This window comes from Anarrhichthys ocellatus, unplaced genomic scaffold, assembly GCF_004355925.1.
Source record: "Anarrhichthys ocellatus isolate YVR2014 unplaced genomic scaffold, GSC_Weel_1.0 scaffold78, whole genome shotgun sequence".
NCBI classification, from domain to species: Eukaryota; Metazoa; Chordata; class Actinopteri; order Perciformes; family Anarhichadidae; genus Anarrhichthys; species Anarrhichthys ocellatus.
The window spans coordinates 1,552,520-1,579,933 of NW_022280108.1; the positions used below are offsets into that span (position 1 = coordinate 1,552,520).

Sequence of the window (27,414 nt, forward strand, 5' to 3'; positions counted from 1 at the left end):
TGAATAGAGTCACAACATGAACTCATAGATATCACCATGAAACTTCAGTTCATCACTCACATTATTTTTTTCTGAAATGTTATGTTTAAATATGCAAATGAGGCATTATGTAATGCTAACTTTTGGTGAATTTAGGAGACATAGTGAAATAAATCTTTACTTTAGTCTGAAAGAAGACGTGTTGTGGAAGCAAAATAGCCAAATATCTTAAAATTGATCAGTGCCTGAACATGTTTCTGCTTGTAGTGTCTGGTCTGAAGCGTGCTACACTCAGTCGCCAGTTTATTAGGTACACCGAGCTAAAACTGACAGTCCTACGTTCACCAAAGTTATAAGGTTTAGTTTAGAGGATCCACGGCCTCTCTGAAGGCAGGTTGTGGTGCTGTTGAGTTGTATTGATGTACTGAGAGGTGTTTCTAATATATCTCATCTACCCTGAAACCTCTGAATGGGATCGACAAATCGTAAGAAACATCTCTTGGTAAAATGCGGGCGTAGGCAACCTTTGAACGCAGCAGCTAAACTGATGGCACGAAATCGATAAGTGTGCCAGATAATTTATTGGAGATGATGAAGAGCCCTCTCATCTGCATGCCACATGACCTTTTTTACAGCCATTGGCAGTTTGATTGGCCCAATCCCAGCATCCCCCCCTAAGGCCTCAAACCCTGAACCCTCGGGGACTTCACTGACGTCACCTGGTGAGCGGTCGAGTGTGAGAGACCGGCGTGAATACGAATGGGGCAGCACTTTGCTGCAACATATCACGTTGCCATGATGTCAAAAAATACAATGTACAATGGAGGGTATTTATCTTAACCGTGTACTCCCTGATTTGAACGTCTTCCAGGCTCTTTCCTTACAAGATGAGAGGTCGTTGTCAAATAATCCATTTACTCGATTTTTGTCAAAACGCTTCAATGACAAATTGAAATGTCTGAGGAATAGATTAATAAATATCCTCTGATTTCAAGTGTTTTTATGTTCCGTCTTTGATTCTCAATGTTTCTGAGTAATGGTAATATTCCAGGCGGAACACACATGTACCGTCCTCTTTGTTTACGTCTCCATGCTTTCACTGGAAACTCCGTGTTTAACGTCACATTGCAACGAATTGTGGGTTCTTCCTTTTGGGCTAAAGTCTGCAGAAATGTGGACTTCTGGGTTAAGGGTTCATAAAGGGCTGAAAATGTCTGCGAGAGAGCCCTCACACACTCGAGGAGTTGGAAGCGGGACAGAACTAAACCCCGCGTGGAGATCGGGAATTGGGAATTGGCTTTTATCCCTTCTGCGAAGACTCGCCCTACTCTGCCTCTGATTGGCTGGTGCTCGTTGCCTTCTTTGCAGAATTCATGTTTATTGCTGATGAACGAGACTGGTGGAAGGTTGGTAGAGTTAATGATATCAACTCAGATGTAGATGTTGTCATAAAGATGGCAGCCTTTTTGTTTTCGTCCTCTAATATATAATTACAATTATCATGGGAGAAATGTGTTTTTAAATGTGGCTATGCAAATTGCTTATATGGAAATAATAAAATTACACATTTGGTGTCAATTAGACTGAATGTTGATGACACACTGATTAACAAGAACATTTTCAAAAAGTTAGCTGAACCCTGAATGTATAATGTAACCTGAACATAATAACCTTCATGACGGTCGCAATGATTGGGCTTCATTTAGGAGAACCTAATAAACTGGCCACTGAGTGTACAGTATGTTGCAGTTACTCGTCGGTTTCAGTTTTCCGTCTGTGAGTCGCTGGTGAAAACACATCGTTAGAGCTGCCGCTGGTCCGGGTGAAGGCGTATCTGTTCTGCCCTCATAAATCATTCAAAAGGCAGTTTCTACTTATATATGAATATACGAGACCCTGCATGTTGGACAGAGATGTTCAGATATGTATTTACATTAAAAAAAAAAAGGTGCACAAGAGTGTTTAACCACAGGTGTGTAGTACTAGTTTGCACATGCTCAGAGCCATCATGGCAGGATGTTGGGTCCAGGTGACGCCTGTTGTTGTTGTTCCTTTGTCGCATAAAAGAGCTGATAAATGATATGATAACGAGATATCCGATCCGTTCATAGACACGTCTGTTCTCGGTCCAGTATTTTGGGCTGTATCGGAGGCATTTCTGATACGGGTATCTATATCAGAACAACTCCAGTCGTGGATGTTGTGTATTACCTCTGTCCATTTCACAAAGAACCGTTTTGAGCAAAGCTAATTCTAACGGTGGTATACTTCAATCCAGTGAGCAATCGTAGTCGCTCGTCACATCCCTCTTTCCGTTTACGTGCTCACTGGACCCACACGGCCTTCAATGTCCAGAGGTAACACAGAGACTTAAAGGGAATATAAGTGGCTCACAAACTCACCCCAGGGGGAGTGGACGCTCAAATTGTTGTTGATGAGAATGTTGCAGAGAACCTAATTGTTGTCATGTAATAGAACTACCGACCCCGAGGCCAAACGAGCTGAAAGTGAAAGTTAGGATGCAAATAATGCCATTGCACCATACGATGGTTCTAAATGGTATTTCGCTCCAAATTGCTGCAGTTTTGCATTAAAATGCTTTTGCTCGGCAGCTGCGTGATGCAACCGAACATTTAAATATATTTTAACCTCTAAGCTTGATGACAGTCCTTGAGTGAAGAGCCATTACCAAGGGTTGTACTCCACCGAGTAATTGATGTCTGCATCCTACATTCATACGACACGTGCATTTAAAGAATAAACGCAATAGAACAAAACCATTTACTGTTCAGGTGACAGCTGTGATCCGATGCGTCAGATAGACTCTGCCGGTGAGAGAGGGGAGAAATCGTGCAGCCATGTCTATCTGACAGAGTATACATTGCTTTTATTCCCTCTCACATGAGCTTGTCGGTAAATCCATTATCTGCCCGTGTGTCCTTCAAGCTTCAGGGAGATTTTCTCAACCTCAAACTGTTGTAAAATTGTTGCCAGCCCCCTCTCCTCCGAGTCGCGCTTTTGTTCTCGGGGTGTGCAACGGCAGAGTCGGAAATTAATTGCACTTTCATTTCTCAGCCAGATGAAAGACTTGGGAAATGTTCAGGTGTGATAAATAGGACTCTCCTCCAAATTGCAGCCCTGCGGATGGCCTCTTGTGCTGCGTGTCTTTGGTGCAGCTCATAATCACAGGTAGCACCTCTTTTTCTGCTAAAACATCAGCACTGCCAGCTAATCCATCTCAGCTCTTCTGCAGCGCCTTGTACATCCACTAAAAATAGCAGTGTTATGACGAGCAATGGGGGAAATCAATCGACACTGACGGGTGGCTTTAGCCCATGTGTGTTTATCATGTAAGCTGTAAAGTGCTTCATTTTAATGTACAAGTGCTTGTTTCACGGTGTATAAATTAAGATTTCAGGATGGTGATGGTAGTTTGACACTTTGACTATTATCTTGACAACTAAAAAGGCAATTTGCTATGAAATATGATCTCAATATTCATGAAGCCCAGCGGCCGAATCTTAATGGTATTCGTGACCTCCTGAATTTTTTCCTCTAGTGCAAACAAAAGGCCAGATTTTGTCCTTGAGCAACAGTTTCTGGAAATATTCATGAATCATGAAATTGGTTGTGGATCCTGCTAAAAGCAACATAACTTAGAGTAGAATGCAAACTTTAATCCATTAATTAATTAGTTGTCAACTATTAAATAAATCAGCAACTTTTTTGATTCATCAAATAATTGGTTTGAGTAATTATTTAAGAAAAATAGTTTTTTTTCTGGTTTCTTTACTGCTTTTGGAAACACTGATTGATGATTCTTTACATTTTAAAATAAATAATCTTTCATTGCAGCCCTAATTTAAAGAGTACAGTCTTATTGCAGACAGAAATCATGGCGCAAACTATGACATTTAGTTTAAGATAAACCAGAATCACATATCAGAATGTGGTATGAAAGCAAACCAGCTGACGCTCCATTAGGTTTTGCTGTAACGGCTCCGGTTTCTGTTTCGGATGTGTTTCTTTGCACGAGTCTGGATACTGACGTTTTGACGTAGGGGTCGGAGAAGCCGTTGGCGTCCATGGCGGCGAGGTGAGCGCAGCGTATGATGCCCACCACCAGGCAAGATTTCTGGGTGTTGTACTTGAGAGAAATCATGATGCGTCCTCGTTCCTCCAGGGACTTGTCTTCTGTCTTGTTGACCTGCAGTGGTGAAAAGGACAATGTTTAGTTTTCAGTTGAACACGTGCAGGCATTTATGCCACCGAGTGGCTGTCAGCCAGCCGCTCTGCTTCATGCCCAGCGCCATTTGCAACAGATTTCTCTCATTTCTGGCATCATCCTCATTTGATTAAACCAAAGCTTTGATTTCCAACATGCTGTTAATCCATGTAGACAACAACATTGTTACATGGAAATGTTTTTAGATCCTAACAGTTTGTTTTTGCCATGTTAAGCATTTTGTGAAAGTAAGTCGATATCATAAAAAGTCTTCAGCGACTTCTTGACAGTTGTGTGTCCTGAAAATCAGCCGTACACTGATTGGCTGATTAATGGCACCTCCGTTGTAGATGGTGAGTTAATAGCCTCATCAAAATTAATTTGACATCTTCTTCAGGGACGAGACAAACATCTGAACTGACACACATCAGGCCTTCTCACTGATGAGCGCAACATTCAACAAGAGGACCAAACTGTTCACGTCCTGCCGAATGAACGCAAACATTTTTTGTCTTGATTTGACATTACAGGTGATTTTTTTTTTTTTTGGTAATTTTGCACGCTATGATGTCATTTCAAACCATGCAGTGTGAATGTGCAACAGCTTGTGCTATTTATCCGTCTTCCCAGAAGATGGCTCAATTTATACAGGCTGGTCTCATCCAGCATTCGTGGCTTTAGCTAGTAAAAACAATGCGTCTTAATACGTAGATATTCCACAAAATGATTTTGTATGTACGCCTCGTAATCATGAATGAGGAAGTATGAAGAACACACAAGCCCACACCGGGCGGGAGGGAGGTGGTGGGTCCAACAAACAGCCATCTTTCAGAGACCGCTGTTCAGTTCCTGTGTGAAACGAGAAGTCAATGTTGATTTATTTGTCACGTAACTTGCACACTTCAGTAACGTAATGTGGTTATTTTAACCCAAATGACAATCTTTTCCCAAACCTAACCAAGTAGTTTTGTTGCCTAAACTTAACTGAACTAAGTAATAATAAATAAGGCTATCAATAACCCCCTTCCTCTTATTTATACTGTCCCGTGTAATGCGTTTTAGTTGCCACATTATCTTTTATTACTCAAGAGGATTACATGAACGTGCTCCAATTTAAAAAGTGTAGCCTGATTAACTTATTAGGTTGGTTGAACGATTGAATAGCTCATTCAGAGATATTTTGAATATCTTCAAGCTGGCAGTTCTTGCAGCCTTGGAACCAAAGTCCCTTTCCAAGCCCGAGACCAACTATCTGATTAGTGAGTCAGTTTTTACCTAATGGTTAATGCTTAGCCTCTTTTCACATTCTTTCACTGCTTCACTGTTTCACAGAGCACTCCGAAGAGAGAAACATACTTGAGCATATGACTTTTTCGTGGTTCCTAAAGAGCTATTTAAGCTTTGTTTTTTCCACTGCTATACCCAATGACTTAGAAATGCAATTTACCGGCAAAAGTCCCGCAGCTGCTGAGTGTGTGAATATGCACTGGGCTTTCCTCTACACCAGCATTCATTCTTTACCACATATACAGTATAAGACCATTCATATCAGCTGAGGAAATGCACAGAGAGGCTTAACGACTTCACGCTTATCAATGGCTACTTGAAAGTGCATGGACTAGTGGAAATGGGACTGAGCGTTCTCTTACTTTGGTTTGTGCTATTTCAAATTGATATGCATTAGTTTTTCCCTGTCTCACTCTTCCTCTCTGTCTCCGAAGCGAGGGTCTCGGGACCGAGGGTGTTGAATGCTGTCTAGATTGTGAAGCCCCTTCAGGCAACTTTGTGATTTTGGGCAATATAAATGAAATTGACTTGATGACAAATTACATCACACCCCAGAGCTAAGCAATACAGTTAAACCTAAGCGACATATAGTTCTAATACTTTGCATCTTAACATGACAATGAGGGCGGAGCTAAGTACATGCTGAAAAAGATATTGTTGGGCAACCAAAAATGTTACATTAACTTTCATGAACTGAAAACACACTGTGAATTGGTTAAAGTTGACGAAAACACGGACAACTCCGAGACCCGACAACGTTATGGTAGCAACCTGTCAATCACCGTGTAGCCCCGCCCTAAAGCATCCCCTGCTTTATGGTCTGTGTGACTCTAAATGGACCATAATGTACTAAATGAACATCATGCTGTATTGAAGAAGACTTGAAACTAGAGATTGAGACCATAAACTCATGTTTACAATGTTTACTGAGGTAATAAATCAAGAGAGAAGTAGAGTCATTTTCTCATAGACTTCTATACAGAGGAGTCACCCCCCCCCCCTTCTGATTTGTTTTCGTCCAATGCAATTTAATGAGAATTCTCCGCGTCCATGCATGTCCATGTGTTGCAAGTAGATACACAATGGGAACAGGTAGCCAATGTGTTGCATTCATATATGTATTATAAGAACTGAATACTGGATCCTGAGATGGTGCCCATCAATGAAAAACGCTCACCAACCTCATAATCCAAACAACTTGTCTTGCTTTATGCTTTGCTTCATTATGGCTCATGCACTCACTGGGGTGACATCACGCACATTCAAAACCCCTTTTTTACAATTCCATGTCGCCTGTCAACAGTTTTTAAAGGTGAATGAATTCCTACAAATTAAATTGATTCCATTGAAAAAATGCTATCATCAAATAATAATGATAAGAAACATTTAAAGCAGCTATAATCCATATTTTTTAATAATGTATTAAGTGACGATGTGGAAAAAGCCTCCTCTAGTGATGAACCTAATCTGAAGCTCCCCTCTGCTTTATAGCGACTTTCAGCTTATTATTTAGCTGTCCAGTGGGAAATTGTACTATTTTGGTTCACTCTCGCTGCTCTTTTGTTGTTGATTTAGTCGCAGCAGGCATCTGCCGTCAAAAAAATCAGCTATTTTTTCTTTTTACATTTTCAAATCCAAAATAATTTTACAAGCTCGAACAAGTCAGTCTGAATACATGTCTGCAGCTATGAAAAAGCTCCAAGCAGTGGCCTTTGTTGCAACACTCACACATTCACTGCAGAAACACCGACGCCCGTAACATTCACAAACGGTATAAGAATAATAAAATGAAGAAGAAAAACAGGCCGAACGTCTCTGCAGACACAGACTTGTACTGTGTGCAGGAGACGGTGCTCAACAAGCTGTCCAGCGGTGTCCACAGCAGGGTACTAATCAGATATCTCCAGGGAACCGACTCTCTCTCCATGAATCACAGATGACTTTTAAAAGACGTCTCACTGAACTTGTGGACTCGGCATCCATCTCGTCTGGCATGCCGACATGTTTCAGCTGCCGCCTCGGTTTACTGTCAAATCCATTTAGTACCGTCTCTTCTTCTGCTGTTTATCCGTGTTTAGGACATCCCACTGTTGTTTCTGCCTCTCCGTCTCTGTTTAACAAGATGTTCGGCGGGAAGTCTGTGGCAAACCAAGAGGCTGACAGGAATACAAGAGTGTCGAGATGGAAAGCGAAGGAGGAAGTACAAACCTCAGGCTGCCTGGATGGCATCAAGGTCCTGACAAGTGCTGACATCTTTTCAGCACTGTCGTCTTTTCCATTTCACACTCGCAGATCATCCATGCACCTTGGCTACTTGCCTCCTTTCTCTAACAAATCACTTTTAAGATGCTATATTTATGAATTTATACAAACAAATACACTCATATTAAACTGACAATTCAGTTAATGACCAGACAACATCATTAATCGCGAGAAAACTAAAGCTACATGGGCCTCTGCTCTTCTTTGACTCTGTCTGCTCTCTGCTTTCATGGACGGATTACTGAATGGGCCAACCAGGAAGAGACTCAAAATGACCACAAAGACAAATAAACAACTACAATGACACAAAAAACGAACACAGAGAGACACAAATCACCTTAAAGAAAAGAGATGCACAACAGCTGTGGAAGAGACGATGAAGACACTAAATGACCATAAAGAGACACGAAACAACTACAAAGAAGCAAATGCTCACAAAGAGACACAAAACGACAATAGAGAGAGACACAAGATTACCATAAAAAGGGTCAAAAAGACAAAGCTAAACAACTACAGTCTGCATGTCTCGATCCTATGCCGCGGTAGAGGTGGTGGGGCCTTTTCCGTTCGTGTGCCCAGGGGCCCGTTGTCTCATAATCCAGTGTTTTATTCTGTGAGCTTCCTTTTCCTCTTCCCATCAATCTGCTCAAACATAAAATCTACTTAATAAATAAACACACTGCTGTGCAGTAGTGTGTGCTTAACATTTTCCAGCTAATTGTCCCATTGCCGGGGGGAAAACTCAATTAAGATCGGCTGGAGGATGTCCATTAATTAAATTTAACACACAGTATAACTGGACACCTCCGACGTGACTGTCTGAACATCATTCTAAATGAATGTAGCTGCTGAGCTAAATAATCGAGTGAGATATACACCGCTCTCTCTGCATCTTTGTTTTCTGTAAGGCTGCAGAGGCAGCAACCCAACACAATAATATTCCAAGTGTTCCAGGTATTACTCAGCCCCTTAGGGGTTACCAGGGAAACAGCGAAATTACCTGGAAAAAAGGTCAGGTGACATCCCAGGATGAAGGGGGGGTTTTCCTTTGACTGAGCCAGGAATCAATTCCAATTTCTTAACGTACAGTTCGAAGTGGAAACCCGTAATTAACTGCCACAAGTGGCAACCTCTGCCCATCTCCTGACGTGCTGAGATGAGCACAGGTCTTTTTACTGTGCCGCAAATCATTAGCAAGCCTCTTTGAAACAATGCTCTGTTAGTTCAGGATATGAGGCTGTAAAAGTGTGCAGCAGGAAGCTGGGCCAAAGCACCATCTCCTGCCAATGTCTTGGTTGGATCCCTGAGATCAACACCTCTCAGAGAACAGTGGGACTCGCCGACTATTGTGCTGATGCAGAAGAAGAAGGTTTACAGGCCACTGGCATTCAGTCTGCACACGCACTAACATATTCCACAGAGAGGTTAAAGAAAGTGGTGCTGATGAGAGAAGAGGCACAATCCCAGAAGAGAACCTGGTGCTCAAAGGCGTAAGGATGTTTTTCTCACTAAAAGAATATTGCTTAAAATAAATAAATAACAAAAACGAGACAAAAACATTAAGTATAACGCCCCTGGGTGCTGCAATATGAAATAAAAATGTAAAGTATTTTGATTTGATATTTTTACCTGAAAACTCTGTTTCAAATCTGAAGTTTTTCTTTGTAACATTTAACAGTCACGTCTAAAAAAAATCAAATAAAAACTTTGGGATGAACATTCTAAATGATACTGCAATCTCAATTTCAACTGTTTTACATATTTTTTTGAATCCCGGTTTGAGTTTGTATTTGGCGTATCACAAATAATCAAATTCCCCAAAGGGAGGGGGTCGGGGTGGATGGATGGGTCGAACAACGGGAACTTTCACCCAGGAGAAGTAACATACGTATTTTATCCCAAAATATGATCTCTTACTGAACATAACCAAGTAGTTTTGTCGGCCAGACCTGTTGCTTGTGCCAAAAGCACCACAAGCGGTGAAAATACTATAACATTGACACGTATCTAGAAATATTGATAAGAAGCGTAGAGATTCAACGTATCTGTGATATGCAGAAACATACAAGAAAAACATTTTATGACTGGGTTTCAGGGACAGAACCCACGTTCAAGAGAATATTTTGATCTGAAACTCGTGGTGTCATTAATATAATGTAACTATCATCCTCTGGGGACCATGAACGTCCATACTGTCACAGTTCACTTTAAGACACCCCCCCCCCCCCACCACTAATTACAGATTTTCCCGATACAATTTTTTTTTCTTCACGCCGAATCTGACACTTGAACTTGCATATTGGCTGATTCTGATTGCCGAATACCGGCAATAAAACCTTTTTCAACAGCTGTTTACTGCTTACCCTGTTTGAATACGATATGATTGCTATTGTTGTCGTATGTCCTGTCTCCGGTTAAACCCTTTGTGGAACACGAACAAACGCATACAGAGAATGAATGCCATATAACTTTGTTTTATTGTCTAGTTTGGCAGATTTTCCTGTGTTAAATATTGCCATTTTGCTCACATTTTGAATGCTCTGGCCAACACTGCACTCTCGTCTTGCACTTGCCAGATCGGTATTGCACATGTGCAATTACTGCTGTGATTTATTTCAGATGCAGTGATTGTTTTTTTCCGGTGCTGATGAAGAGTTACACATGTTCAGTACAAATCCTGCAGGATGTACTGATCGGGTAGCCAGGGACACGTGTTGTTATTGTTTCTTTGTTGCATAAATTAGCTAATAAATGACATATCGTGGTGTCAGATTGGTGCGCATCCAGCATTTTAGGCTGTATTGGAGGCAAATCCGATACTGGAAAATCGGTTTTGGTACAACTCTCACACTAATTGGGCCACAATCTTTTTTGTGTGCCCTGTCCAGCAATTCAGCACAGTAGCAACATTATTGCTTGTGCTGAGCTTCCAGGGCAGACTAATTAACATCACTGTTTACATGAACTGTAATGAGACAAAGCGCTTTTTTTTCCTCCAAAATCAGGAATTAAACCAGCAGGGTGAGCTTCAAACTTGTGGCCATCTCTTAGAATTAAGCCTTTCATTGTCCAGCTGAGCTGAGGGAATGGAGAAATGTACTGCACAGAGACACGGATCCAAGATTCATTGCCAGATTAGTCTGCTGGCTCCTACACAGGTCAGCCCCTCTGCTGTCTGCTGGTGCCAATGCTAAGGGCAGATCCAGTGTTGAGGCTGGCAGACACATCCATTAGATAGAAATGGGTGAATAGTCACAATGTTTACAAGGACACAGCTGCCCGGCTACCTTCAGATTAAAACATACAAACCGCTCCTCTGTCTTCCAAAGACCTCTATGTGAGCACTTTTTATCTTTTTACTGTGGTGACAAGGAGGCGCTATCCTAAAGGTTAAAAATTCAAAATTTGTTTTAGAAAATTAAACTTTAAAATCCTGTCATTTTTTTCTGCATTTCAACTTGTGACGGGTCCATTCCACAAGCTCACAGGCTGACTGACTTGTTTAAGAGCCGGACAATCAAAATGATCTACTGTCAGCCGAAAACCACCATTAATACCCGTTTCCCTCCAAAATCAGAGCTAGCGAAACACTCTTTTCCGAGTGTGAATGCCGTGCAGTTGCATTGGCGTGGTAGATGTCACATAGGCAACTAAAGCAGAGTCGGTAAATAGTGAAAATGTTACGACGGTTACTTCTTTATTTATATGTGCTACTGTCTTTCTTTTAAACTCTCAAACCAGAGTTGGTGGTTGTTAAAACAGTGGGAAGTCTAACAAAGAGAGTTAATGAAGTGTGCTTTGATGATCAGCGAGGTAAGATGACAAGTTGTCTCACTGGAGTCTGCTGGCTTTGAGGAGAGCATATTAATTGTATGTTTTTGAACGTTCTTTAAACACCCGTGACGAATAATCAACGCAGAAATGCCAAATATTGCCTGTGAATAATGTCAAGGGCTTTTATTGTGAAGTTGAGAGCGGAAGGAGTGGATCTGGTCTGCGCTGGTCTGGTCTTGTTCCAAAAAACCAAAGTGCATTAATACCCGTCACTACTGCAGAGTCATTTGTCCTGGGAACAAATGCTGATTGTAGCCTTGAAGACAGAAGACAGAAGCCAGATGTTGGCGGGTGTTAGCTTGTGCTTGTCCAGTGGGAAAGAGGCTTAAGACAGGCACTGCTAGCTGCTGCATGAGATGATTAAATTGCTCGTGCTATGTTTTCCTCAGCACAGCATCCAGAACATCCTGTGTTGAGTCGGAACTCCTTATCTGCTACTTCAAGAGCAAGCGGAGCAGAAATTGTCTTTCCTTTTTTCTCTCTGTAACCAGCATCCGTCATAGCTTCCCTTTGCCTTGAAGCATTTCTATGAGAGAATGGCCATACTGTGCTTTATACTCACCCGTTGCTAGGGTAAGACATTTGACAGGGTGTTCCAAAATAGCAAAAAAAACAACAGATATGGAGTTTGACACAAACATCTGCTCCACAGCTTCTCTAAAAGCCACTGCTGCATGTGGTGATGGTCTGAGCTACCAGACCCAGTAACACCTCCTCCAGGGTTCTGCTTCCTGAATAGATGTGCAGTATAAGAGTTAACAGCATGTGCAGAGTAAAGCCATCCAATCTCTGCTGTTGATAGCTGTAGAAAAGCTACTATTTGAAGCTGGTCTACCTTCAATTTTCTAAATCATTTTCACATTTAGTCGCGGTGAAGGTATGGATTCAGCCAGAAACATCGTGTCAGGATGTGCTTTTTGTAGTGGAGGCTATGAAAATACTTGAGTGAGGGATCAGCACTGACAATTTATTCCTATTGTCATCACCTCACAGATAATCTTAATTAAACCACAAAGGTGTAGAGAGCTGTTGCAAATTATAACTACCAATGATTTCATACACACACAAAAAAGAAAGTGGATTTTTAACCATCACTGCCGTCTTCTGGCACTATTACTCTGTAGTCATGACGAATTAAAACCATGTGAAATATAGTCTGTTTGGAAGTATACCATGTATTTACATTAAGTAAACCTTGACAAAATCAGAGCGTAGACTGGTGAATGTGCCGTAGCTGTTTCATACGAGCATATTTAATATTTTCGGACGCTGTTTCACACTCCCACATCGACAACAAAGCATACGAGAGGAGCATACACAAAGCAGTGCTCTCTGTATGGGTGATCCAGAATTACACAGTATTCCTGTTTTTTTCTAACCATAAACTGTGTAGGCAATTTGAAAAGGATGCTCAATCACAGTTCAATGATACTCCACTCCACTCCCATGTTCTCACCGCACATAATCCACTCCCGCTCCCCACTCATGGGCTCAGAACCCAAAGGAAAACCTCACGAATGCTGTTGTTTGTACTGATGTTCTTCTTGCAATTACCAGCATGTAATTGTTGACATGTACATCATTGTGGGTTCAGATTTAAGCTTTTATGTTAGTTTTTCTGGGTATTTCAATTAGTTTCCAATCACATGCTGTTCCTGTGAACAGTGTTATTTAAAAGGTGAGTTATTGGCACCGGTTCAGCATCATTTTTGTATTTACACAACACTGAAACGCCAGAAATGTTTTTTTTATCATTATAATAATCCCTTGACAATAAGAAAAATGACTTAGGTATTGCATTTACAACACCCTGAATAAATTGTTACAGGGGTAGTTAAGAAAGTGCGGCTACATTGCAGTAAGCCACAAATATATTGATAAAAAAATGATTAGGTTTGAGAACAAAGGTTATCAAGTGAACAATAAATACGAAGCTAAATGTAACACTTGTTGCTAAATGAAGTACTGTGTACTTATCCAACTTTGTCTCTGATCACAGTTGCTCTTTTTAAACACAACCACCTGAAACTACAAGTATCTGTGTGATACATTGAACTTACAGGTAATTGTTTCTCCAGGCAGTTGTTGAAGTTTTTGATTTGGTTGGGCTTCAGCTTCTTGAGCGGGATTCTCGTTTCCCCGATGAACTCGTTGTGTCGGAATTTGTCCTCATCACACACTGAAATCCTGAGAGGAGAAGAGCAGAGCAGGGAGAAGGATGAGAATGAAGTGAGGCTCAGGTTAAAGTTGTGCTGCTGAGAGGGAGGCTGTAAACCATAAAACCAGTCATTTTCCACCCGGAGTCGATCATCCTCCATCACAGGGATTCAATTCTCACCAAAACTCCTCACTTCACTATAAACCTGCCCCCGCCGACTCTCTGGGCCTCCACAGCACTGAAGCAAAACACCGGTAGCTCTGCAGTAAAGCAGCTCATAAGACTTTTGTCGGACTCGATCAGCATGACAGCCGACGATGGGATAATTACGCTTTAGGAAGCACTCGGCCATGTTTGGATCAAAAGACTTTAAATATTCTAAAGTGAGAGGTTGAAGAAGTCGAGAGGTATTTCAGGTGATAGAAAAATGATGTTCTGCTCATTTCAGAGTCATTAAAAACCAAATCACGACTTTAACTTGAACATATCTCGCTGTGCTGATCTTATTTACTCAATTAGTGCAGCTTGAATGGAAATGTGCCGTCGTGCCGTCAGTCTGTTTACTTATTACTATAAAGTGATAATTTTCTATCTGTTTCCACCGAACGCATAAAGACAACACTGTTTTCAATGCATGACAACAGCCTTTGAAAACCTAAGTGTATGTTTTGCGAGTGTGTTTTTCAATCACCAATAAGAAGAAGATCCACTCTGTTCCACAGTATGACTGCGAAGGAAAGATAATGACCGATGGATCTCGATTCACAACCACTGAGCACACATATACGGTACACTTTAACTTTCCAGACCGGAGATCTATGTTCCTCGCCACCATTTCATTACATTTATAATGAATGTCAATTATTGGTGTGGGAATACGCTGCTCTCGGCAGATCTACGTCTTCAATAAATGCAGAGGGCGAGTCCCTGACACGACATGATTCACACTTCGTCAGGCTCCTGTAGTGGAATGCTGTTTGCTTCAAGTGTTTTTCTGCCGTACAATCAGCCGACACGTGGAGAAAAAACATGCAGCCGATAGCATGAGTGATAAGTATTAGCACTGTAGCTTGTAGGGGATGCAGTGTAATTAGAATCACAACGGATACAAAAAACAACTTATCTGCTACAGTGCATGGACAGGTGGTGCTGAATTCAAATTTAAATTTAGAAAAAAAGAAATGAACAGTGTTGTCTGGGAATGTGGAGGCTTTTCTCACAGTATTGTTCAATGGTTAATGGAGGAGCTGTTATCTGAGTAGGTTGTGTGAGTTGTGAACTCACATCTCTGAGAAGTGGCCCGGTGTTACCGTCGTGGTACTCGGTGCAGTAAAAATGCATATTTTTCTCTGCCCTGCAAAACACAATCACCATAATATATTTGCAAAGCATTGATAAGAGCGTCTGTTAATAGCAGTGATTCAACAATTACTTACTACATTACTACAAGAAATGAGGATGTTAGAATTAATAATTACATTTGAAATAATTAGAAGTAATACAATCTAATTTGAATGACATGTTGACCACGATGGTGAATTGATGAGTGCTTGAGCGTTCCTCAGCCATTAATCCAATAAATCTACATTTAAATACTGCGCAGATTTTTTATTCTCACTTTGTTTTGTTGGCATGTCTATTCATTGCGTCCAAAAGTCCAAATTTATCAAAAAAAAAAGAGAGATGTGATCATTTCCAAGCATCACAACATGTTTTTATCTAACGAAATATTCTGCTTCAATCCACATTCGTTCAAAAACAACTTTTTCACTGTCGGGGCTTCAGCCTCGGTGAGCCGGTGCATGAGCAGCCATAGCCCAGAGAATCGTGCGATAAAAATGTAAGCGCAAAAGCAACGGATTACCTCATTAAGCAGCATCATCAGTGACGATATGCAACAGGAAGACCACCAAAGGACATATGGATTATGGCTGCCGGCGCCGCTGATCCCTGCTGTAGTTGCTGAGGTATATTCCTCTAAACCACAAATGTCAACCTCATGGTGGCGCCAGAGGAAACGTCAGTGTGGTCCAGATTCTGGGGACCATGAATATTTGTGCAAAAACCTTTTTGGCAATCCATCAAATCGTAGTTAAGATATTTTGATCTGGACCAAGTGCACGGCAGAAAGATCAACAGCCTGACAGCCTAAAAATGGCATGGCCACTACGCCAATCAGTTTCTCCCAGTGTGCAACAAACATACAAGACTGCTGGGTAATATAATGAGCCCCCGGCACGAATAGGAAGTCACAGCTGTAGGTTAGGAGACAGCACATTAAACACACACAGTAGTTTCTTAGATTCTTGGGGGTTAAACAGAAAACTAAAGCAAAATGAAATCCTCCACAGCATGCAGCCCACCTATCATTGGGATACATATTCTGTACTGTAGCTACCAAAAGTGATTACGCATTTGATTATATAACCTACTTCTACTACAGTGTTAACACTTTGGTAAAAATAAAGGAGCAAAGAACAGTGAAGTAACACTTCCATTGCGTAACGGTGTCATATTTATCACGAGAAGCAGACGTTTCTGCTGCAGGTTTGCAGTCTATTCTCAGGTGTTGTTGTGAAATACAAATAACCAAAAACAGGAAGTTATCTCAAACAAACAACGTGCTGTTGGGAGATTACACAAACAAAAGGATTTCCCCGGCCCTTAAACTGATGGGGGGGGGGGGGGATCATGCGGTGCCGGTTCGCCCCGGCACCGAGACTCATCATAGATCGTAGTGAAGAAGAATACGCGGGATGAATAAGTCATGGAATGGCTGTTGTCACATACAGGCTGTAATGCAGTGATTTATCTCAGGAGCCACGAAGAAGAGAAACCTGAGGAGTCTGAAGCCTTTCAACACAAATCTAAAGCAGCTGACGCTTAAATATACAGAAACATGGAAAAGCATATTTTATCTCTTCCACTCTTTTTCATTCTTTCTATAAATATTCTTCCCTCTTTTTCCCTTTGTCCCTTTTTATCTTTTTTCATTTCCTCCATGTCTTTTGTTTTCGTTCATTCATTCCCCTCCATTCCTCTAATTACCTCCCTCAGTTCCTTCCTTTCTTTTACTTCCATTCCTTTTATTCCCTTCCTATCTTTCCTCCCATTCCCTTTTGTGTTCTTTCCTTTTCTTTCCTTTCCTCCCCTTCCATTCATTTATTTCCTCCATGTCCTTTACTTCCATTCATTTAATAAACTCCCATCCTTTCATTCCTTTTATTTCATGTCTCCATTCCATCCCTCTCATTTCCCTTTCTCTCTTCCATTGCTTTGTCACTCCTTCCTTCTATTCTTTCCTCCTCTTTCTTTCTTGCCACACCTTTCCCTCATTCTTTCCTTTCCTTTTCTGGTGTTCCTTCCACCTTTCTTCTTTCCCCATCATTGTTTCCTTCCAGTAGTTTTAGTCTTTCTCCTCATCCTGGGCATTCATTAGGTTGAGAGTAGCCTACCTGAGTGTTTTGCGGACCATATCCTCGTCGGTGATGCCGTAGTAGGTCAGGGTCTCGCTCCAGACAGGGTTGAGTGTGTTGTGCAGGGTCTTGGTTCTAAGTTTATTGGCCTGAAAGACAAACGGAGAAGTTGGTCATTAAACAGGATTAAACATCTTTATTGATTAACTGCTGGTTCCCCTCCTACCACTCAAGAGAGCTCATCCCTCAGGTGTCAAATATCCATTGAAATGTTGCCAGAATTATATAAACACCCCTAAAAATGCACAAAGCCTCTCCGCCCTCGTGGAAATTTGTCAATGCGTTGACGTCTGGTGGCACGCATGCAAACACCAGCTCGGGAAGGACAAACAAACCAAAGACTCCATTTACATGAAGTGACGGGCGTAATCAAAGCAACGCAGGAAGACAATGAAGTTATAAGATAGTTACGAGGGCTCGGCTCATGCTCAATCTGTTCCCGTTTCTGTCAGCACCACATTTGCTGAGAAAACAATGTTCCAATTATAAACAATGCAACAATACTGTCCATGAACAACACCTGAGAACACACAGCTAAGGCAATTAACACCGTACGTCATTGATAAATGATGATGCATGCATTCAATGAGACAAGCGACACATCTTAAGATCCATAGAAAATAAATAGAAAGCTAAGAGGTAAAAAAAAAAGTGGAATAATGCACCATTTATCAAAAAGAGAAGTTCAAGTACAGCCGGTTCCAATATCCAAACCACAACAGAAATAAAAAAAGAAAAGTGTCCCGAGCTGAGACTAAGGCCAGGATTCCACCGGGTCTTAGTCTGCGCTGCTTTCTGGGTCCCTCCGCCTCATGGACCGTCGTGGCTGTAGCGACCTCAAGGTCAGCTTGGCTAACCCCAGCGCCTCCGTCTCCGGCGCGTCTGTCTGCTACTCATTTTCTGTAACGTTGGCATGAAAACATGGTGGAATCAGCAAGCTAACGAGCGCTAGCGAACGAGCCAAGCGGTGATTGAGAAAACATAACACTCCGGCTACACACTTTGTCACAGCATAGGAAAACACATCAGTACCTCCAGATAATCGGTCGTTAAACCTGATGTTGTGATGTTGTGATTGATCTACAGTCACAGAACAGACTCGTGCTGTGATTGTAACGCTACACTGTGGTTGCTGAACGATAGATGCTGATTCGTGGCTGTTAACATTCTTTTATGTCATGACTTAAATTAGTCCCAATCTGTCGAGTCTATCTCAGAATTAATCTTGACAATTAGGTCTGATTTGAAACAGTAGATGGCCTTCTGAGACAATTTGAACCCCAAAATGCCCATTTTTATAAATTTTGCGAGAAATGTCAATATATTGTATATAATATAATACATATACATATATATACATATATGTATATACTGTATATGTATAGTTTATATATAAAAAACACTTTGAAGTGTTCAGTTCCTCTTTAAATGGTTTTACTTTTCTGTCTGTTTTTTGATGAAAATCAGATCTACAGATAGATACTGCGTTATTGTGGTGTATCTACTTCTAGATCTTTCATGGGTGTGTCAGACAGATTATCAAGAAGTGCATTAATCAGCACCAGACTGTTGTAAAGCGTTTTTACTGACTGACTTTGTCAGAGTTGCATCAATTGCAATCCAGCGAGGTGTTAAAAATGGCCGTGACAAGCAATTTAAACAATAAGCTGGTTGTGATTTATTTACAAGTCTGATGGCAGCGATCCACGTAATAAGGCTCTCGCTGACTGTTTCTCCCTCAATCAGTGGGTGATTCCCACAGGAAGGGTGTTGAACACACAGATGCACCGAGCATTCAAAATGATGTTTGTGGCTGATAACACGAATGCAAATAACACTGTGGCGCCTTCAAGATTGAACGGGCGTTATCAGGCTTCATCAGCCTCATGGTTGTGGGTTGGAAGGGGCCGACTGGTAGTTTCACAAGGCCGTTATCATCCATGCACATGATCGATCAACCAATACGAATAGAAGACAATGACGCTGACATCTAGTGGCCGCTGACTATGGCGGGAGTAAAGGCCTTCAGACAACGGGGGCTTTTACTTTGCACATTAATATATATTTTTATATCAGTTTTTGTCACGAGCACTTTGAAACAAAAACGCGAATATTACACGGCAAAAAAGGGACATCCTATTATTCTACGAGGTCGATTTTTCTGAGCTTTCGCACCACAAAAAAAGACATCAACCAATCACGCTGTGCAGAATGGACAATGTTACAAGAAGACATTGCAATGCTCTGTAATATGAACCAAGACGGCAAACTTTATTGTCCCCTTGAGACTATGTTTGCAGGCTAGTATTTCACATTTTATTTCATTTAGCTGGTACGCCCCCCGGTGTGTCTGCTGATGTTGCATAAGAAGCGATAAAGCCCACATAAGGGTGCTGGGGCAATAGATGGGTCAAACGAACTAGTACTTTCTATTGCTAAACTATTTGTTCTTGACAGAGTAAAGACATTTACAGCTGTGCATTAGACGTGGGTTAGATAAGTGGACACGCTGTGGACTCCAGTTAATGTTAACAGTACTGCAGGAGTGAATATTACAAGAATTCCCCAGCGTAGTTGCACGACAACAACACTAACATGTAACACAAAGATGATCTTAGTTCCAGTAGTAGTATTGATAACTGTCTAAAGCAACGTTCCCATCCTTGATGGTCAAGGTCTTCTAACTGTAGAGGGGGGCATCTTGATTATTTTAAACGGCCACCGTGTTATATTCTAAGTGGATTGTTGGCAGGATGGCAAAAAGCAGAAGACGTGATCAATAGCATTACAATGCTTGTGGACAGGGATGTCAGTACATCTCAGTGAAGGGCGTTGACCTGAAGTTGTGACTCAACAGGTATTTCATTAAAGCCATCCTTGAAATGACATCATGTCGGTTTGAAAGGCCGCTGGTTTTAACTGGGGTGAAGAAATAAGTGAATTAAATCGATAAAGTGTGAACCTGCAGGAGAGACGGGAGTTTTTCTCTTGTACTGCGCGTGTAATCAGCATGCGTGAAAGCGGAAATAATTCACCACCACCTGCTCACAGACGGAGGCCGGTGCTACAAATGAGCAACCGGTGTCACGAGTCATTGCAGTCATGCCAAGGTTCAAAAAGCCTTTGCTCTCAAGCCAATTATTGCAGTATTTTGGCATGGACCTCTGCATCTCAAACTAGTTTACAAGGCCCCCATATCTGAAGGAGGGGGGGGGGGGGAGAGACAGACAATCAACTGGCTGCAGGTGAACACACTGCTGTATCAGACAGTTCAGTGACCCACTTTCAATCACAGCAGGTCCTTCTTAAACCCTTTGGTTCTGAACTGTTTGAGTCCCATGTCACCCTTATATTATCTGTGGTATTTATTCAAAAGTTAAGTGAAACATCAAATGGCTCCGCGAAGGCCGACCGCGGTGTAGAGCTGAGGTTATGTCACCATAAAGTTAACAGTGCGGCTGACCTCGCTGTTAGAGCTTTTGACACTTGGCTGGTGTTAAATTCACAACTCATCATAGTGACCAGCAGCTGCTGCTGGATAGAAGGAATAATAACCAGTGTTTGGAATATTAGTTTAGAAACGAAATAAACTGATAAGACATGGACTCCATTTCAAGGTAATTTAAATAAAAAGGAGCTGTTTGGTGTCTCTGACCTGTTTTATGACCTCTTTTCTTATACAAAAGTCAGGTATTGAAAAACAATCAAGTGAAACAATTAAATACGTTTCATCAGGTGCGGAATGTGTACGTCATGTATTTCTATCAACAACAGCATGCCACACAATTAAGCTGTTACTGCAATATTATGATGAATGGCCTTATTTTCTGCTGCTACTGTATTTGTCGACCGTTAATCACCTTGCGGTCTCCGTGAAAACGTCCTGATTCCATACAGCCTCCTGTGAGTAATCGACAGTTTCATCTGGAACAATTACAGGCATTTCAGTGATTGTGGTCTCAAAGGAGATGGAACTGTGATCTGGCTTTGCAGCGGAGCGTGAAACTTCACTTCTGATTAGAGTGCAAGCAGAACTTATGACCTCTTTAGTGGGTCTTAATGAGGCTCTTAGACCGAGCCTAATGATTATTTTGAGAGCAAGCTGAGAGAAATGTCAGAGCGAGGTTTGGGGGGGGGGGGACGCCATCAACAAGTTTTTACTGACAGGAATATGCAAAATGCTCTGTGATGCCTCCCACTGAGATGCCAGGCAAATCCCTAGAAGCCACATGCTCTCATGGAGTTTTATTTCACTCAGCAGTGAAATAATCTGACATTTTATAAAAAAAATACACCACAGCAGGACACATAAAGCCCTTAGTTGAAACCAATCATTGGGGGCGGGGGGGGGGATGCGACACCGGTCAGACTATGTGGGTGACAAATGATCTCAAGTAACTAAAGTGCAGACACCAGGCTTCTCCTGAACAGCCAACATTTTTGTCAGATACCCAAAAAATAATTGTAAGAAAGTTTTAAAAGTACATTTAAATCGGCTTAGAAACTGCACGTGGAAAGTTCATCCACATGGAGTTGGATGGAGAGCTGGAGCAGCATGGTGGTGTGTGTGTGTGTGTGTGTGTGTGGGGGGGGGGGATAAGTGTGAGAATCTTTCAGCCTTTGTAGACATAAGTGTTGGACGATGGTCAAATCTAAAGCCTTCAATAGTGAGAGAAGTGCTCACGTCCAACACAAAACACCTCTGTTTGCTCACGGTCTGTTTTTTATTCTGTCGAACCAACTCTCGCTCAAAGTTCTCTGGTAAAGTCAGATTTTTCGATTAATCAGAAACGTCTTATTTTTGTACATTCCTACATTGTACATTGTAAGACAGATGTTAACAGATGGCCGGCTATCAGTCAGGCTAGAAGCTGTTAATATGTGCACTTTGTTGAATTTTAATATGTTTTCAGTTGACAAAGTAACCGTTTAGATCCCCAACATGTGCTCAGTCTATACAAACAATGCCTGATTAGAAATGGGCTTCCATCGTTTTTGGAGATTTGAGAGCCGTCACGAGATTCTTTAAAACCTTTGCGGCTATTGCTTGAGCATACACTGCTGTTAAAATCACACTTAATCATTTATTTATGAGGCAGTTTGCAGTAAATACTGATTGAGCATGTAACACACGTTAGTGTGTGATTTAGAACACAGCTTTGTTGTTTTTATGTTTCAGTCTGTGCATGGAATAAACACCACGTTAACTATTGAACTTCAGAGGTGCTGGTAAGAGTGATTTTTCACATTGGACCGATGTTTTGATGTTTTCATCGGATTTAATAATCTAAAACAATAAATTAATCATAGTTCAAAACCCACTTTTAACACTGAACAGCAATTATCTTGTGAGAAATCAATTAAAATGTCCATCAAGAACAAATGAAGGGATAATTCACTGCTCATGTAATTATGTGTCATTTACTTTCAAGGCACAGCAGCTGACTTTATCTGTGCAGTACATAGTGTTTTCAACTAATTCCTCGAAGTGATGCATTTCCCTTATGTGTCCTTGTGGAGAGCAAGCACAAACAATTTCTACAGTCAGACATTCATAAGCAGGTTCTACAGTATTTCTTTTTTATGTGTAAACTGCACTTTTTCAGTAAAACCACACTTTGCTGCAAGAAATCCTTTTAATCTTCCTCAGGTCGTGATGAATATAAGCAACAATCTCTGGATCAAATCTATTGGATGGATATTAAGACGGTTGGCTGATTTCTCACTGATTAAAGGGGCGGAGAAGTCGTCCAATTGAAACCAGCAGCAGGCAGACTGTTGATTTGTTTTATTCCATTTTGTTGTGTGACAATTATTACGTTACGGTTTAATTTCAGTTGTCAGCCCTTCGGTTCTAATCTCACTTTCTGATTGGCTAGTAACACATTCTCATGCTAATAATCACAACTCTCTCCAAGCATTCTCACTAATTAGTCTATTTTTTAATTTTAAGAAAACAAGTTGTGTCACAAAGAGGCACGCAAACAGTCATTTATTCAAGTTGGATAAAAAAGCGATTGTAAATGTAATTAACACTGTTCTTTGCACATACACTGCACAATAAAAGTCACACAAACGCATTGTCAGTGCTCACAATAAAGGGTGGCATATGCATGGCTGACATTATGACCATATCCATCTGTCTGCAGAGATCTAACAGATGCATGTAGAACCAGAATAACCTCAGCCTCGTAGAGAATGCAATAAGAATTAATATCATAAGAAGAGTTGTTGTGTTGTGTTTTAGTACAGCCGAGGCTGACGATGTAGAAACCTGGACTTTCCTCTTTCCCTGAGACAAACCTTCACATTATTCACTCTAATAGTAGCAGCAGTCTAAGAATATAATAAGTTTTCTTTTTATTAAATATTAAATCCATCCAACAATTATATATTCTGGTGTGTAGTGAGCATTACAACCTGATGGAGCTAAGTTTTCGGGTTGTCCGTCCGTCAGGTCTATTCTCATGAATGTGATACCTCAGGATCGCCTCGAGGGGAACTCTTTAAATGTGGCACAGATATCATCTTGGACTTGAAGGCACACAGAATACTTTGCAAAAAAGCTAAAATGACCAAAATAGAAAGGATTCCATTGTTTCTTCACGCAAACAATGGAGTCATTTCTATTTAGTTAATTTGAGCTTTTTGGTCGTTATCTTTGGTGCTTAGCAGTCGTGACTAAGAGGCTTGGATTATAGTTCACCACAGACAGTGTGACTGCAGCCAACTTGATACGCTTCATTCCACTTTGCCTTTAATTGTATAGAGTAGACGCACGCTCTTTGTCTCGCACTGACCTTTAGTTTGAAGAATGACCCCCGGTCGATGATACATCATTTGGAATGTGTAAAGCACACAGTAACATGGTTATTCATCGGTCTCCTGCATATCTGTGTAACCGCATGCATTAAAGCTGAAGTGGGTACTAAACAATTACAAAGTTCAGATGAAAAGAACAAATGAGATGTGAGTGAAAAGGTGTAGGAGAGGGAGAAGAAAGGGAGATGTGAGGCAGGTAGATGGATAATCACACAGCTTCAGCTTTCAATAAGCTGCTTTTGTGGAGTGTACTCATTCACAAGATTTAATGAAAGGATTAAATCAACCTCATGGCCTCCTGGCAGACGCAAGCAAATTAAAGAATTCACTGTCAACTAGTGAGGCATTTTGTACATTTGACACTTAAGATTAATTCCCATCATTGATTCATTTTACATGTGTTTTTGGGATTATATTGGTGGGACAAAGCAGTTGATGGGTTCTGGCATTCGGAGACCCAAGCAGGCTTTGAATGGCTCTCGCAACATGCAACATGGAGCAGACCTAAGCTTGGCTCGCACAGCACGATGATAAGAGGCACGGCCTTCCCCGGCCATTAGTGAGCGGGTGCATTAGATCAGCCAGTTATTGTTGTTTACATTGATGAAGCCCTGCACTGACATACCCTCACTGTGGTGCTCCCTGAATCATGAAATAGATTATTAGCCTTCTCCTCATGTGGGTCTATTTACTTCCCTGGAGGAAAAAAACCCAAGAAGGACTGAGCACTAATATATGTACAGTATGTATCCCTGAATACTCAGACTTCACCCATCAAACCCCAAATCATTGAATCCATTTACAGCCAATGATAGGACTGGAAAGACACCAAGTGGTCACGGACGACTTTGTTACAAGTTGATCATTTTCTTTGTGTTCTTGTGATCATGAATTCATGACTTAATATTATTCAACATGTCGGGAAATACACTTGGATTTCTCCGGGAGAGTGAGTTGAGAAGCTTGATACTGTATAACTCGTGTTATGTACGGAGCTGGACTTCTTCAGCCTCGCTGTAAGGGATAGCTTTGATGTTTAGAGGCTTGTATGAGGTACTTACCCATGCTCCGTGTGTTACTACAGTAGATGGAGCAAAGCAATGTACTGCTGTGGACGGGGGCAGCCGCAAAACATATTTTAGACACATAAAATACATTTCTGACAGGACACGGAAGTCATTTATGCTCTATTCAAAGCAAACGGACTCCATTGATGAAAACAGTCATTTTACCTCTCAGAACAAGGGAGTTGCTGGTCTCCGTCTGCCTCCATCAGTTAGTTTGTGTTATTGTGTAGACCTGCAACACGGGTCTTCTGCGATTATTAAATGACATGTTTTTTGTTAAAGGATGTTAATGAAGAGAGCATTGATAGCAGCTTCAGTGGCCCGTCTAAATAGCGTTCACTTAAACTGATATCGATTCTTTTAGATGTCTAAAATACGTCCGCAGCAGAACATTGCTTTGCTCTCGTGCTGGTTCTCCTGTCTGTTTCTATAAACTCATCTACTGTAACAGAACACCGACTATGGAGAAGAAGCTCATACAAATACTTTAAAACATCCGTTTACAAAAAGACTGCAGGCCAGTAGAAACAGCTAGCATGGTTCTGTCGAGTAGTTTTTATATTTAGCTTTATGTTCTGATTAGATAAAATAAATAAAATGTGTGAGCTTTCGACACTCAAGGTTAGCTGTTTTCATTTGTCTTTATGCTAAGCTAGGCTAAGAATGAAAAGGCAAAGTAAATCCAAAGAACAGTCATGGAGAATCAGTGTCATTCATGAACATGGTGCTCACCTTGCTGGCTCCGGGCAGTAGATGCAACTTGACGTAGGGGTCAGAAAGCCCATTGTGGTCCATTGGCTTGAGCCCCTGTGAAGTAAACACAGTGTGTAAACAATGTTACTGCAACATCACAAAACAGAGGTATGAGGTTTACAGAGAGTCTAAATGACCTCATTAGCAGCCACTAGAGGCAGCAGTGTTGGTTTCCTCAAAACTCTTTTTATTGGCGCTTTATTCTCATTTCAGACAGTAGTTGATTTAATTGTTGTTTAAATATGAATAGAAAAATAATGGCATCTGAACACGATGTACATGGCAAACACAGTATGTACAAACATAGACACATTTGTAATCTTTCTGCCTTTTCGTAGTTTTATGTCGCTTTGTGGTCATTTTGTATCTTTTGTCTCTTTGTAGTCTTTCTGTGTCTCTTTGTAGTTGTTTTAGGTTTCTTTGTGGTCATTTTGGGTCTTTTCCTGGTTGGTTTGTGTCTCTTTGAGTGACATTTAGTAGGTGAAGTCCAGGGGGGCCTTGACACTTTGGGCCCCTGTGTTCAATAGGTCCGTTCAGTAATCCATCCATGCATGCATGTGACATCCGATAAAAATGTCAGGAGCATACAGAAGTTTGGCCTTCTGTCCAGTTTCCCTCAACACCTTCATTCCTTGTAATTTACACTCTTTCTATCTTTTTTGCTGTAAATCATTACATCTGATCTTTGTCTCTGAGACATTCAGTCCAGCACCTCACCTCACCCTAAGAAACACTTCAGTGAAAAGGGGAAGTGAGTAAAAGAAAAGAGATTTTACCTTCCTTTGAGGAGCAAATCAATGCGACTCAAAGCGGGAGCAGGAAGTAAAGGTCACTCGTATAATGACCAAATAAATAAAACACCATGAGGGTGCCACTGAGTAAAGTAAAGTGAAAGGATGAGATGTAGAGGAAATAAGAGGAGGAAATGGAAACCTCAATCAGAAGCTCTGCCCATACAGCACAAGGAGTTTCCTCTTCTTTTTGTCAGTGTTGCTTTTGGCTTTATGTATTTATGCATTTGTTTTTGACTCTCTACCTGAATACAAGCCCATAGAGAAAGGATATTAGTGTGACCCTTCCTTTAAAATCACTTAAACTCGAATATCAAGGTTTCAACACAATGTTTGTGATATGTGTGTTAATGTAACATATCAATAAGACAAATGTCTTAAACGATTATTTTCCATAATCAAATCAGAGTTACTGTTACAACCAATATAGTTAAGAACAAACAACCTTAAAGTCACTGTGAGGAACGTTTAACTGGTTCTGAACCAGTCTCAGTGTAGTCCTGATCCTCTATCAGACCTCCATCAGTAAAGAGACCATCAGAGAGAAGATGGTCTATTTATAGAGTTATTCTTAATGCTCGTCATCGGAGCCACCGGGTCGGATTCTGGTGAAACCAGATGAAATCATGCAGGTTCACCAGAAACTCCTCCAGCTCAGAATCCAGCAGAGACCGGTCCACCGTGGACAGACCCTGATCCTCCAGCAGAGACCTGTCCACCGTGGACAGACCCAGATCCTCCAGCAGAGACCGGTCCACCG

At 41.2% G+C, this 27,414-nt stretch overlaps 1 protein-coding gene across 1 annotated transcript in view; it reads right to left on the reverse strand.

Moving 5' to 3' along the window:
* The window catches only part of doc2b (double C2-like domains, beta), a 102,038-nt gene that overhangs the window by 6,867 nt on the left and 67,757 nt on the right, over positions 1-27,414 (reverse strand). The window contains exons 3-6 of the mRNA XM_031874214.1: positions 25,843-25,917; positions 17,201-17,310; positions 13,648-13,774; positions 4,029-4,186 (exon numbers count right to left, since the gene is read on the reverse strand). Coding sequence (XP_031730074.1) covers positions 4,029-4,186; positions 13,648-13,774; positions 17,201-17,310; positions 25,843-25,917 — 470 coding nt within the window. The remainder of the gene's footprint in view (positions 1-4,028; positions 4,187-13,647; positions 13,775-17,200; positions 17,311-25,842; positions 25,918-27,414) is intronic.